Source organism: Panicum virgatum, chromosome 5N (assembly GCF_016808335.1).
Source record: "Panicum virgatum strain AP13 chromosome 5N, P.virgatum_v5, whole genome shotgun sequence".
Taxonomy (NCBI): domain Eukaryota; kingdom Viridiplantae; phylum Streptophyta; class Magnoliopsida; order Poales; family Poaceae; genus Panicum; species Panicum virgatum.
Window position 1 is genome coordinate 60,659,884 of NC_053149.1, and position 14,441 is coordinate 60,674,324.

Here is a 14,441-nt window from a genome sequence, read left to right on the forward strand (position 1 = left end):
GGGCGGCGCGGCGGGGAGCGGGTCTGGGGGGGGAGCGGCTCCAACGGTCGGGAAGGGTTCGTATCGCAACGGTCGGGAGGAGCGGATCGGACGGCTGGGATCGGCTCCAGGGGGACTAGCCGTTGCGACGCCGAGTGGGATTCGCTCCCGAGCTGGAAAGGGCCTGGCCTTTCTTTACGGCGTGTCGAGTTCCTTTCCTGATAAAGATAGTCGCGTAAACAGGGCAAGCGCAGCAATAAATGACAGGGATTCGCGTTATCGTCGAGTTTTCGCATCATCAACGTCTCACACAGTGATGCTGGCTTCGGTTCATCAGTTTATGAATTTCTGTTGTTGGTGTTTGGGTTTGGGTTTGTGAACGCCAAGTCAAATTCCGTTCAAAACTGCTTGTCAGATACAGAAATTTGGATGAAATTCACGGGAGCGTGTACGGCTACTTCATCGTGGAAAAGCCAGCTAACCTTATCTGGTCATCCGTCCAATGAACAAGTTGGGGCATTGAACGGCCGGGAGACACCAGTCGCGTACTCATGTGACGATGCGGTCCAGGTCAGTACTCGGTACTAGCCAGCGGATAGACTCGCTGACAAAAAGGCTCCGTGCTTAGCTTTGGACCGAAGATAAATGTCTTCAATTGCGTCGCAAGCATGTGACTATTCTTCCCAGAATATGAAATAGTATATTGTAATGCTCGTCAGTTCGTCCAATCAGAGATTGACGTCTATTTTGGCTCATCCGAGTATTTTACACGGCACTTTCTTTTTTATGTTTAGATGAAGTGTGTGGTTAGCACTTATCACTCCTTTGCTCAGTAAGTCTTCAGAGTTTCAGAGTCGTATTCACGCTTTCAGGCTTTAGTTATGCCACCTCATGCTCCAGCTGATAATCAGCAGATAAAACTCTGAGTCAGGTTGGGCTACACCAAGGTGTCCACACATCACAAATCCACTAAATACCACCTGAATAACATCAATAATATGACTTCGGGAGACCAGCTGTCTGTACATCTTGGTAACTCAATAAGGTAAGTCTCCCAGCGAGACTAACGACCAAGCCTATTCCGCTCAGTATTACAGGCTTAACGCACAAGAACAGTGATCGATTTGCACATCTGGCAGGCAAACAAAAACAATGCTTCCATAAAACATATGAAAAGGGGAAAGCCTCACGCAGTGTACAACCTCTAGTGGACAACCACCCAATCAGCCAATCCACACCCTAATTATGTACTGTGTCACTGTCAAAAACATGCATGATCACTTCATCAGGTGAATTGATTGCCTGGGCCAGTGAGAGCGACCTGCAGAGCCATTAAAAAGGCATAAACCATGTTGTTTTCTGAATACCATTCGCACAGCAACACAAAACCTGAAAAAAAAACATACATTGCAATTTGAAGCAAATTTGCGAGCAATCATAATGGCAGCATTCCTGTCCCTGTCTGTTTCGAAAGCTAGAGTATAGGACAAGCCTTTCCTGGCTTGCCAGAAAACTGCCCTAGCTGCAGCATTACCGCCACCACGGCTCCCACATAGCTGTAAATGGAACAAGAAAAATAGGTAATCAGAAAATTAATCAAAAATTAGTCTTGAATTTTAAGGCTTGGGCTACAACATAAAAAAGTTCTGTCAAAGAATGAACATGTCCAACGAAGGCCTCCTGAGGCGCCGGTGCGTAATGGGGTTCTTGAGCGGATCGATAATGTAAAGAGGGGTAGAGGTAGACCTAAACTGACGTGGGATGAGTCGGTTAAGAGAGACCTTAAGGATTGGAATATCTCTAAAGAGATAGCTTTGGATAGGAGCGCTTGGAGACTAGCTATCAATGTGCCTGAACCTTGAACTTATATCTTTCGGGTTTCATCTCTAGCCTACCTCAACTTGCTTGGGAAAAAAGGCTATGTTGTTGTTTTTGTTGTTGTTGTAAAGAATGAACAGCATTTGACACTCAAGTCACAGTCAATGAACTAAGCGCACATAACACATGCAACAATAATGAGCACATGAGACCAATATTCTTTTAAACATGTCTACCACTACAACACAGGATAGGCAATATGTCAAGCAAGTGCATCTTAGTTAAGCCCTAGAGTACTTTGGTTACACATATACTGTGATCAGACTTTACCTTCATCGTAGTAGAATACGATTCTCTTGCTTTTGTAGACCATCCTTTTCGGAGTTTTATTCTTAGCTTTCCAATGTGAAGTACATGGACAGAATTTGATGAGTAATCCTTCCCATTCATATGGGCGACTACCACCTGTAACGCAGCGCAGGTGCAAATCTTAGTTCAAAACGTAAAAGCTCAAACATTGCTTTTCTACCCGCAAATACTCATGCCAAAATACAGTCAAATTCAGTGTTCAACTGATTGAAAAATGAAGGGCCTGATCACATGTGGGGGGACTTGATGAATTCATCTTTGGAGGCTCAGATCCACACCCCCCCCCCCCCCCCCCATCTGAGCAGGCCCTAAATAAGTTCAACATAGTGCTCACTGGTTTCAGTAACTCATAGAAGGTGGTTTTCGAAAAAGAATAAAAGAAACTGTATCATATAGGGTGATAGGCAAGATGAAATCATACATTGAACTCAATATCTGTCCTTCTCATTAGTGAGTCCACATAACGTTCAAGTCCTGCAGCTGTTCGAAGCACAAGTAGTCAGCTATTTAAGAGCTTCAGAAGCTTGTATTGAACTAGTAGTGCCTTGCTGCTTTTGCATGATTGCTATAAAATATGACAAGACAATCATACAATGCTTGTATTATCTGATATATGATAACTGTCATATCAAGCTGTAATTTAACAGTAGGAAGAGAGATAAAGACACAAATGTAGTAGGAATGCACAAACAAGGAAAGTCAAAATAGTGAGTGTCAGAGATAACTCAATATCAGTATTTTCTGGAAGACATATTTAGGATTGCCATTGCAATTAGTTTACAAGATAGATTGGGAAATGAATTAAATATGTTAAAAACCTTGGGAGAGGACTAACCATTCTCTATAGGACCATCTGTCTGAACTATAATTTTATCTGAATTCAAAACTATCTCTGCTTGCAATAATCGACCAACATCAAACGGTTCCGGAGCATATGTAAATTTTGTTGCTCCTGCAGGAAGAGTTCAAAAAATCTTACCACATATATATGAACAAAGTGGAATGGGATCAATTTACAAATTTTAGGAATGACTGCATGAGATGCCAAAGAAAATACCAACAGAATGATAGTAATTATAAATATTATAATCAAAGGAGACTGTTTCTATGAATGACTTAGGAAGAAATCATATTAATTTGTGTGCACTTTATTGATAACATACCGGATATGAGCTCTCTGGTGCCTCCAGAAATTACGCGGTACCACTGAATTGGACAGTTTGTGATGTTTGGAGCACCATCAACTCGAGGGATAATACAAAACTGTGATCCAAGGGTATCAGAACCTTCAAGCTCAAAGAGGTCGGAACTATCCTCCTCCAGCCTCTTGATCATGGCAAGCTATAAAATAGAAAGTAATGGATGATCATTACTAACATTAGAAGACCCTATGAGCTCTGCATTATATATCTGACAGGAAATACCTCTTTCTTTAGCTGATTGCAAAGCTGAGTTTTCTCTGAGATGAGGGTCCGCAGTGCCTTAAGTTCAAACTCCATGTCCATGACCTGTGATTGTTTTTACAGCCACTAGTAATGAGAAGATGGTCTGTTTTTTTACTAGCTACCTCAAACAAACTGCAGAGAATGTACATCAAGTAGATTGAGACTTGGATGCAAGATATTTAAAGAAAACCATGATAACCAATGATGTGAACAAACCTTGCTTGGCTGGTGTAGCATTTTTATTCTCCTAGCCTCTCGGACCTCTTTCCTAAGTTCCTCTATCTCCTGATTATTAGGGGGTGCACAGATCAATATACAAAATAAACATGGGCTAATGGCAACTTGCAACAACTCAAAGAACAAACTATACACTGGTCACAAGTCAAAGGAACATTCAGTGTGATGATGCAGTACCTCCTTCTCCCTGCTACTTGAAGCAGAATCATGCACCTGCAATGCTTTCTCAACCTTTTCTATTGCAGCTCTAGCCTTTTCAATTTCAGCAAGCGCAAGAGCCCTTTCCTCTTCAGCCACTTTACGTGCATCTTCAGTAGCCTAAAATAAATGTGAAAGTCTGAAATATTACGGTTCAACTAGGCTAGTCTGCTAATAAGTCTCCAAAAAAAGGAAGCCCCTAGGTTGCAGTAAGAAAGTAGGATGCGTATAATGTGGTCGATGTATTGCATTGAGCCCCTAGGGCGAATATATAGGAGTACATGGCTTGGAGGGCAAGTAGCCTCTTCTAGAGATAAGGAAGGTTATCCCGGGATTACAATCAATCCTAAACTAACCATATCCGGAGTTGCCTAATATACTCTAACATCCCCCCGCAGTCGTAGCGGTAGCAACACGAACAGTTAGACTGGAGAACAATGGAGATGTATCCCCCCTGCAGTCGGAATGCCGGTGCGAAAGCTTTGACTGGAGACTCATGCAGATGATAGACTTTTAGTGCCGTAGTAGCCGAAGTCGAGGTGGACGTGGTCGAAGCCGTGGAAGGGGCGCGGGGTCGAAGCGTCGTCGAGGTGCTCGAGTACACAAACTCAGCAGCTTCTTGCCGAAGACAGCAACAGGACAGTGCGGCGGATGACGATGGTAGATGGCGCGGTTTGCGACTTAGGCCACGCTCAGGATAGGGGTGGCGACGGCGCAGGTTGCAGCAAGTGTCGCGCTCAGATCAGGGGTGGCGACGACGTCTTCCTTCAGGAACATCGGCGGCTATGTCCGCGCGAAAACGGCTGGAGGCACGGAGGCGGATCGAGTGCCTGCTTGACGAAGACCGGCGGCGAGTGGCGCCACCGGCTAAAAAGGCGATGACACCGGTAGGGTGGCTTGATCACGAACGTCGTCGCTGCAGCCTGGAGGGCGCAACAACAACCTCGTCCTTCGGGAGTGTCGACGATGAACGGCGACGAACGGCAGGGCGACGCAAACCGATCTTAGATCGTAAAAAAAAAAAAGAAAATCAGCAGCAGTAAACGAACCATTGATACATTCTCGGGGTACCCCTAGCGGTGCCCCTCCCCCTCCCTTATCCGTTCCTCCCGTGGTCAACACAGGAAGAGAAGAAAAGGAGGGAGTGGGTCGTCGGCGCTGCCTTCTCGATTCCGGCGCGGCGGTGGCGTAGCGGCGGGCCTCCGTCTCCAGCAAGTGGATCCGCTCCAGGAATGCGCGGATCGGGACTTTGGGGGCGGCGCCGCTGCAGAAGGCGCGGACGAGGCCGGTCTCGACGGGTCGGGAGGCGACGGCGGCGAGGACCTCCGATAACAATGCTTTCATATATCTCCTTCATGTAGTCCTCCATACTGCAGCACTTTTTCTTTGGTGGGCTGTTAACCTCGTTGTCCTCGGCCGCTCTTTTGGAGGAGGGGCCAGCAGGATCATGGCTTGGAAGGGTGGTTGACTCACTTAAACCGCCGGCACACATGAATGATCCCCTATCTTGGTGGGATCAGAACAGAATATCCAGTTTGTCAAGGTTAGGAGGTTGTGCACCACGCGGTTTAGTAGCCTCTGCGGTATCCTGCAGCAGAGAGGTGGTTAGCTCAAAGAGATTGGCCCCAATGCAGAATTGAGAAACAAAGCAAATGAGTATCTGACTAGACTTACCTCCGTCTCTATGGCATCCTGCTGGGTTTGTTGCTCATCCCACCAATCGGCATCGAAATCAACACCACCTGTACTCTTGTTACGCCCTGGGCCACTGGTGTTGTGCAGATCCTTCCAGGCCCGGTATCTTTTTTTCAAAGCCTGCAGTTTGTTGCTCATCTGCTTGTTTGTATATCGAGCGCCTGCAAGTTCTTTGAAACTGCGTTGCACGTTATGCCACCCGTCCCTAGTTAACCCCTGATTAGTGAAGTTGAATTTATCCTTCTCAGCAATACAGAGGTCAAGGAACAATCGGGTAGTTGGGCCGTCCCAATTACAACAGTCTCGATCCATCTGTGGACAAAGGCATTGTACAGTTTTGGGTGCAACGGGCAGGAGAAGCAGCAGAAAATAACAACATAAGAGATGTGGAATGCAAAGGAACGAAAACTTGCCTTGCCTGTGGTCTTCACTCGTTTTGCACGCAGGTTGTACTGTCCAGCTGAAGGCAAGGAGCACGATCCTGTAGAAGAAGGTGCCAGCGCTGTGACTGGTGAGCAAGTTCACAAGATGTTTTGACGTGGCTGTCTTCTCCAAATGGCACGACCTGTGGGTGAACATAGAGCTCACAGTTGATTCAGCACTCAAAGCAAATCCATCTACGAATGCAGTACAATGAGCACGTACAAATACAACTAGTTCCTTTCTTTGGCTTGCACAAAATCCGAAACTCTAACTTTCCCCAATGGACTGACCTGCACGAGGGGGTACTGCAGCAACGAGCTCCCACGGCCGTATTAGGTCGCGGCGAAGACGGCCCCCTATAGCGCCCCTCGGAACCAAGCGCAGCGAGTGCAGCCCACTCGACGTTGTCGTGGTCAATCGCAGCGGCGGCGCCCACGGACCGCCGCACCGCGTGCCGACGACAGCGAGGAGGACGGTAGTGAGGAGGCCGGTCGCGCCGCAGACGACGACCGGCCTAGAGCACGAGGAGCAGGCCGACGCCAGGGGACACCGAGGAGGGGGTGGAGCTTGAGGGAGCCGGCGGTGGGGCCGAATCCATCGGCAGCGGCGCGAAACGGTCGGGACCCGGCTGGATCTGCGCGGTCCAGACGGCGGGGAAGACAGAGGGACGCCGATGCCTCCCGCGGTGACGACGGGAATGGCGGAGTGTAACCTAGCGTCTGCGATCTTGGATCCGGACTGAGGGAGTCTTCGAGAGCGAGGCGGACGGCGACCGGGTCTGCTATTTTTGGGCAGTTGCCCAGCCGAACGGCTCGGGCTGCTGCAGAAGCAGCCCAGCAGCCGAGAGCAGCCGAAAAGAGTACAGCCGAACAGAGTGAATGTGCGGTGCCCCGACGGTCGGAGTAGCTCGTGTACTCTGCAAGTTGTTGGCTGCCAAAGCCTTAACACTGGTACCAGTGAGAGATTGCAGCCGGTCCGGTCCTGGTGCCGTGTGCTGTGGCCGTGGTCACGTCTCCACGGTGGATGGCTCGATCAGGATTCACTTCGACCGCTCGCATGTTCGGACCGGACGAGCAGTGCCGACTGCCAATTGCCCAACACGCATATGGGCATATGGCAATGCGTTTCCATGGATCCTAGGCCTCCCATAGAGAAAAGCATTTTCACCACTGATTGTGTTTCGCAATTGTCATTGTTGACACCATTTTTTGACATGTGTCAAAGAAGGTGATTTTTGTGAAGAGAAGGTGGCCGATTTGGAAGAAACCAAAAGATACATAGTGTTGGAATCGACCGATGGAGTCCGTCCGATGGACCAGAGGAATATGCCGTGAAGATGCTGATTTGTTCGTTCTGGTGTTCGGCCGATAGATAGTTGTCGATGAAGTCAAGTAAGGATGAGAAGATACGGACTCTACGAGAATCTTGATGATTCGGTTGTAGTATTTAAAGTAGTTTATCTTTAGATGGTTTTTTTTAAGTCAAGTAATATTCGTTGTAATCAGCTAGGACTTGATAGCGCTAGACTATAAAAATGGGTTGTAAGGGACTGGAAAAACTCGATACACATCCAATACAACAAATTTTACAATTTCTTTGCACTTTTTCGGCGACTTCGCCTTTTCTCTTCTTTTTTCGACGAGTTCTTTCAAGTTGATCAAGGACGCCTCACATTAGAGCGACTTGATTTGCTGGTGAGTTTTCGTTTTACCGAGTATATTTGAGATTTATCTACCGGGCGCATCGCTGTAGCTTCGTTCAAATATATTCAAAAGTTATCGAGTTTATCTAGGCTTTGACTTCTGGGCGCGTCGCTGTCGTCTCGTCTAGATTTATTCACTAATTATCGATATCGGCTAGATTTGTAGGTTTTCCTATGCTTTTTGGCCATTATCACATCTAAAAACATATTAGATCGGCTTTAGGTTTTGGAGTAACACTTTTGTTATCTCAAGAGTCGGTTTAGATCTGTTTTTAGCTTCACATCATCTGAGTTACACATTCATAGTTTAGATCTTGTCATACATACACGATCGACTGTTCAAAGCTGGTTTTGTCGTTTAGTGTATCGGCTAATCCTGCCGATACGCTCGTTTACTACGCGCTTGCATTTAATATCTTTTTGTCGTCTATAGTATCGGCAAAGCTTGCCGATACGCCCATCTGAGAGATATTCGGAATCCCGGCCGATACGCTCTCGAATTTGACTTTGTTTTCTTCCTTGTCAATTTCAGGTCAAATTGACTGGCACGCTTGGTTGACTTTCCGTGACTCGGTGAACACCTGTCCTCGGATTCCAGTGTATTGATTTTTGCGTCAACACATCTTTTGGCACGCCCAGTGGGACTGAAAGTTTCAACATAGTGGAAATCATAGATAAATCTGCGGTCAGTGAAGAGAACCAGATTCTTGTTCTTGAAGATAAGCTCAAAGAAGAACAAAAGAAGGAATATGATGAGCTGGTGGAGAAATTCAAAAGTGAATGCCTCAAGTCGTACAGCGTCAACAGATCTGGTGAGGTGCTCAAGAAGTTTAATCTTCCATCTTTCCAGCAATTGACAGAGGCTCAACGTGAAAGCAAGATGATAGACGCAGTTGGCCAATCTGTGGCACAAGCCTTCATCAAGAGTGCAACAATCATGGGCAACACGGTGCACAATACAGTGGTCAAGACTTTTGCTGAAGGCACGTTTCCAGGGTGCATGGGTCCTTGTTATATACAACCAGATCAAATGCAATATACTCCCTTGGATGTGTCTATGGTAGCAGCCCTGTCGGCTCAAGATAGCCAGGCATAAACAAGCAACAGTCAAACTCCGCCCCAGATGACTACTGCAGCATCGGCGGGTACAGCAGATCCTATCTACTCAACCACGCCGCCGATTGCTACAACTGTGCAAGATGGATCTGCGTCTGTATTTCCTAAAGGGTGGAATCCTGCTACTGGGTATGGTATGCATCCAGATTTCTTTTCTACGCCATCCAAGATGCAGTTTAATGCATCAGCTTCTCAGTCTGATCCATCGGTCGTTCAGCTGAATGCACAAGGCGCATGGAGTCCACAATAGATGGCGTAAGCTAATGCATCGGCGCCATCGCCAATGATCCCACAACAGCGTCTTGCTATCCTGCTCCAACCCCAGTCTCCTTCAGAAGTGTTATTGTCGCAATCTGTGCATCAGAAGTGAATCAACTTGGTATTCCATAATCAAGCAACTGGACAGATACAATATGTCAATGTGCCATACATGGATATTACTGGTCAACAATCGGCTAACCCATCAGCTACACAGCCGACGATGACTCAGCAGATACCCAATCGGATGTCCCAGCAAGCACAACAGATGCAATCGGCTGGACAGCCGATGAACCATGTAGCTCAGCAACTTGCGATGATGACCAATACAGCGAGCACGGTTTCCCCTCAGCAAATGCCAATAGTTGAGCCGCAAGTTGATTGGAGCACAAAGATAGATAAAGTGATGAGGGAGCAGTTTGGTTTGAGGCCAATGCAACAATCTGTTATGTACAAGACTCCCTATCCTCCGGCTTATGATCAGATTCCTCTCCCACACAAGTATATGATGCCTGACTTCACAAAGTTCTCAGGGTAGGGAGAAGTTTCTATGATGGAGCATGTTAATATGTTCCTTCTACAGTTGGGAGAGGTGGGCAACCATGATGCACTCAGAGTCCGTTTGTTCTTCTTGTCTTTATCTGGATCGGCCTTTACTTGGTTCACCACTTTGCCGGCAAACTCCATATTATATTGGGCCGATCTAGAGAGACAATTTCATCAGTTCATCTTCTCTGGGATTACTGAGTTAAAGTTGACCGATTTGACCGGTTTGAGACAAAGAAACGATGAATCGGTTGCTGCTTTTATCCAAAGGTTCAGAGATGTCAAGAACCGATGTTACAGTTTGGTTCTGTCCGATCAGCAGTTGGCCGATGCAACATTTAATGGGCTCTTGCCACGTATTAAAGATAAATATGCATCGCAGGAGTTTGAAAGTATTAGCCAGATCGCGAGTTGGATGACAGGAGAGACTCGATCCTACAAGTTCAAGAAGCCTTTTCAGAAGAAGATCAACTATGTGAAGTATTCTACCAATGATGAGTCTGAAGAAGAGCAAGAAACGGTTGCATCGGCTGAGTGGATACAGAACAGTAAAAAGCTGGTGACGTGTCCGTTTGGAAAGAAAGAGCCTGAGTCGTATGTGTTTGACATCACCAAAGCCGACAAGATCTTTAACTTGTTATTGTTGGAAGGGTTGATCAAGTTGAAGCCATATCACAAGATTCCATCGGAGGACGAGGTCAAGAATATAAAGTACTACAAGTGGCACAACGCCACGTCGCATGACACAAATGAGTGCAAGGTCTTTCGACAACAGATTCAGATGGCTTTCGAACAAGAGAGATTGAAATTTGAGGCTCCCAAGAAGGTGATGAAGATCGACGGGCATTCTTTCGCCACAAACATGGTTGATGTGGCCAGAGATGAGGGTTCTCCTCAATCCAAGATTCTGACATCGTCATCGGCCAAGAGATCTGGGGCTGTTGTTCCTAAAGCGCAGATAGCGGCCGATGAGGTCAAAGGAAAGGGCCCGATGAAGGATGTTGGACGTTCATCGGCACCACGTAGACGTGTAACGTCTCAAATGCTGTTGAACAAGTTTCAGCATGATCGTGAAAGGCGGCAGCGTAGAGAAGAAGAGGAACGACGTGAGCAAGATCATTGGAGGTGTCCTTTCTTTGTCTACTGCTGGGAAGAATGGTTGACATTGCCATCGGCATATGATTGTCCCGAATGCAATGGTTAAGGCAGCCGATCATATGAAAAGTCACGTCATGAGCCCTATCGGCGTGAGCGCACTCCTGTGTATGATCGGCTAGAAAAAAGGGTATCGGTGCATGATTGACTGGGGGGCAGGACAATGCTGCGTGATCCTACTGGGAGAAGAGTACCTGCACACGATCGGCTAGAACAGATGGCCAATGAAAGAGTGCAAGATGATCAGCCGATGCGGAGAGATCCAGAACGCGAGCCTGATCGCACGAATCAATCTCAATGGTGCCCAGGAGGTTTGACCAGGTCTCAGAAGCGACGTGTTCAGAGATTACGCCAGCTGGAGATCATTGAAGAAGAACAAGAACAGATTCTGCGCAAGAAATGGATCAGGTCACAAGTTTGGCGTGCTAAGCCCAGGGCCGATAGTGATCAAGATTCTGGATCATCGGCTGTGCCAATTAATATGGTTTTCATAATGCCGAAAGAGTTTATGGCGCCAGGTGACGAAGGTCATGAACCAGAATTAGAGAAAGCCATGGCACAGTTAAATTTGGAACCATTGCCAGCAACATTTGAGAAGCCAGAAAATGATAAGAGGTAGCATCTTAAGGCACTGTTCCTGAAGGGATTCGTTGATGGCAAGCCTGTTACGAAGATGTTGGTTGATGGAGGTGCAGCCATGAATATAATGCCCTATGTTATGCTACGCAAGCTTGGGAAGAATCAAGATGATCTGACGAAGACTGATATGATGCTCAAAGATTTTGAATGAGTCGTATCTTCTGCTTTGGGGGCATTATGCGTCGATCTCACAATTGGCAATAAGACCATTCCCACTACTTTCTTCATTATTAATGGCAAAGGTTCATACAGTTTGTTGTTGGGTCGGGATTGGATACATGCCAATTATTGCATTCCATCTACTATGCATCAATATTTGATTCAGTGGATTGACGATACTGTTGAAATAGTATCGGCCGATTCGTCATTCAGTGTGGCATCGGCTGAAGCCTATATAGTGAGTTATGATCGGATGAATTGTCCTTCTGGTCAAGCATGGGAGAAGGATTTCTTTCGGATGGCTGATTATGAAGTTACGTCAGAAAAGTCAGGAGATTCTTCGGGAGAATCTTGATCAATGAGGGATATGGCCAATTGTAGTATCGGTCGGATTTTGTAAGTTATAGCCAATATTATGAAGTATTACCTTTAGTATAAACAATATGTAAAAGCTGATTTGCCAGTTAAATGCATCAGTTGTAACATGGCCGACACGATATGAGTCGCCCTTAGAGCAATAAATCATAAAGATAAATTTCTGGATTAAGATCAAGTTGTCTGCCAATTCTGGAGGTTGCCAAGAATGTCAGAAGTTTGGGAGCGTGCAAAGAGTTCATGCGTCAGCCATGAATACCGTAATCAAGCCGTGGCCGTTTAGAGGATGGGGAATTGATTTGATCGGCTAGATATATCCTCCATCCAGTAAAAATCATAAGTTTATCTTGGTGGCCACTGATTATTTCACCAAGTGGGTTGAAGCAATTCCTCTGAAAAATGTTACGTCGAAAGAGATGATTGAATTCGTCAAAGAACAAATTATCTATCGGTTTGGTATTCCACAGACCATTACGACCGATCAGGGTACTATGTTTATGTCAGATGAATTTGAGGAATTTGCTACTGGAATGGGGATTAAATTGCTGAATTTTTCTCCATATTATGCCCAAGCTAACAGTCAGGCAGAAGCATTTAATAAAGAGGCCATCAAATTGATCAAGAGGAAGATTGATGAATATCCTAGAAAATGGTATATTGTGCTTCATGAAGCTTTATGGGCATACAGAATAGCTTGTCATGGCGCTACAAAGGTGTCTCCATATTATTTGGTATATGGACATGAAGTTGTTCTCCCATGGGAGTTGAAACTTGATTCACGGCGTGTCACGTTTCAGAATCGATTGACAACCGATGAATATTCTGCTCTGATGAAAGATGAATTAGAGGATCTGGCTGGCCATCGGCTGAAGGCTCTTATCAATGCTGAGGCGAATAAAGCCAGAGTTAGCCGATGGTATAATAAGAAGGTAAAAGCCAAAACTTTTGAGCAAGGCGAATTGGTTTGGAAGTTGATACTGCCGATTGGAGCAAAGAGTTCAAAATTCGGCAAATAGTCGCCAACGTGAGAAGGATCATTCAGAGTAAACAGATGCGTTCCTGGCAATGCTTATATTTTAGAGACACTCGAAGGGGAAGAGTATTCTAGAGCTCTTAACGGAAAATATTTGAATAAGTATTACCCTAGCGTTTGAGTGGATGGATAGCCGATTAATTGAGTTATCGGTTGAATTATTATGGCCGACGCGATATGTGTCGCCCTTAGTGCAAAAAATCTGCGCAATCCAGATTGTTCAAATTCGGGTCAGAGTTGGTTTTTTGCAACGTCAATTGAGAAATTGCAATTGGAATTGGCAAGAAAAGGGAAATACTTCATTAATAATACTGTTTACAAAGGGGCCGATCTGAGGATCTGGCCGATACAACAAAAGATTGTTTCTAGGAAGATGTTACTCCTAGAAATCTAATCATCGGCAAAGATGTTGCCGATGACCGCCTCTATACTGACATCTTCGGAGATGGCGGCGGCTGCCATCTCCATGTCGTCGGCGAGCTCTTCGAAGACCCACCAGTCCTCGCTGCCCAGCGGAAGGTGGACCGGTTCGATCTGCAGGAGGTCGTGACCAGTCAGAAACTGGGCAGTAGCAAGGGCTACAGCGGCGCCGCGGCGGACCCCATCTCCGGCGACCTCCCGGACGCAGTTGGGGATGTCCTATAGACGGGCAGCGACGGTGTCACCGCGAGTGTTCACCGACCCAGTTGCGGTGGCGGCTGCGGCATGGAGGGTTTGGACCTGCGACTCCAGGACTGAAGCAAGATGTCAAAAAAAGAGTCAGAAAAATAGAAGAGAGCAATACTTCAGAAGGGGCAACTTACAAGCGACCCTAGAGTCGGCGGCGGTGAGCTGGGCCTAGAGGATTGCCCGATCGAATTGCGCCGCCTCCAGTTCGACGGCAAGATACTGAGACCAGATAGTCTCCTGGGAATAATTCTACCGAGCTTCGTCCTTCTCGTGAAGGAGCTGGCGAATGTACTCCTTGGTGCTCTCGGGAACACCAGGAAAAGGGGGTCCCCCCGAGTTGGAGGAACCAGAAGAGGCATCGTCACTTTACAGAAAAGAGACAAAGAAATTAGAGATCGAAGTTGAATAAAAGCATGGCAATCCAAAGACGGAAGAAAGAGGGGCTTACTCCACGCGGCGACAGATCGCCGGCGGGGCATTGGAGGGACCCTCATCGGGGCGCTCAGATCCCGCCATTGCAACAGGAAGACCTAGGTTTTTTTCTGAAGAAAGAAGAGAGGAGGCTTTTTTAGCTAATGGAGACTTGTTGCCGATATAAGGACGGAAGGTGATATTTATGGCCCAG

The 14,441-nt window shown here is 46.6% G+C and overlaps 2 protein-coding genes across 2 annotated transcripts; both read right to left on the bottom strand.

Annotated features, from left to right (window-relative positions):
• Positions 1–929: 929 nt before the first annotated feature.
• LOC120672630 (stomatal closure-related actin-binding protein 1-like) lies at positions 930–4,740 on the bottom strand. The gene is made up of 9 exons (XM_039953135.1): positions 4,026–4,740; positions 3,828–3,896; positions 3,591–3,674; positions 3,330–3,507; positions 3,002–3,118; positions 2,588–2,646; positions 2,128–2,262; positions 1,386–1,535; positions 930–1,300 (listed from the first exon to the last, which is right to left on the bottom strand). The coding sequence occupies exons 2-9, from the start codon at positions 3,846–3,848 to the stop codon at positions 1,265–1,267; spliced, it is 780 nt and encodes a 259-aa protein (XP_039809069.1). The 5' UTR covers positions 3,849–3,896; positions 4,026–4,740; the 3' UTR covers positions 930–1,264.
• LOC120675021 lies at positions 4,100–7,908 on the bottom strand. The gene is made up of 4 exons (XM_039956109.1): positions 7,900–7,908; positions 6,455–6,678; positions 5,721–6,306; positions 4,100–5,634 (listed from the first exon to the last, which is right to left on the bottom strand). Exons 1-4 carry the CDS (start codon positions 7,906–7,908, stop codon positions 5,563–5,565), a joined length of 891 nt encoding a protein of 296 aa, XP_039812043.1. The 3' UTR covers positions 4,100–5,562.
• Positions 7,909–14,441: the final 6,533 nt, after the last annotated feature.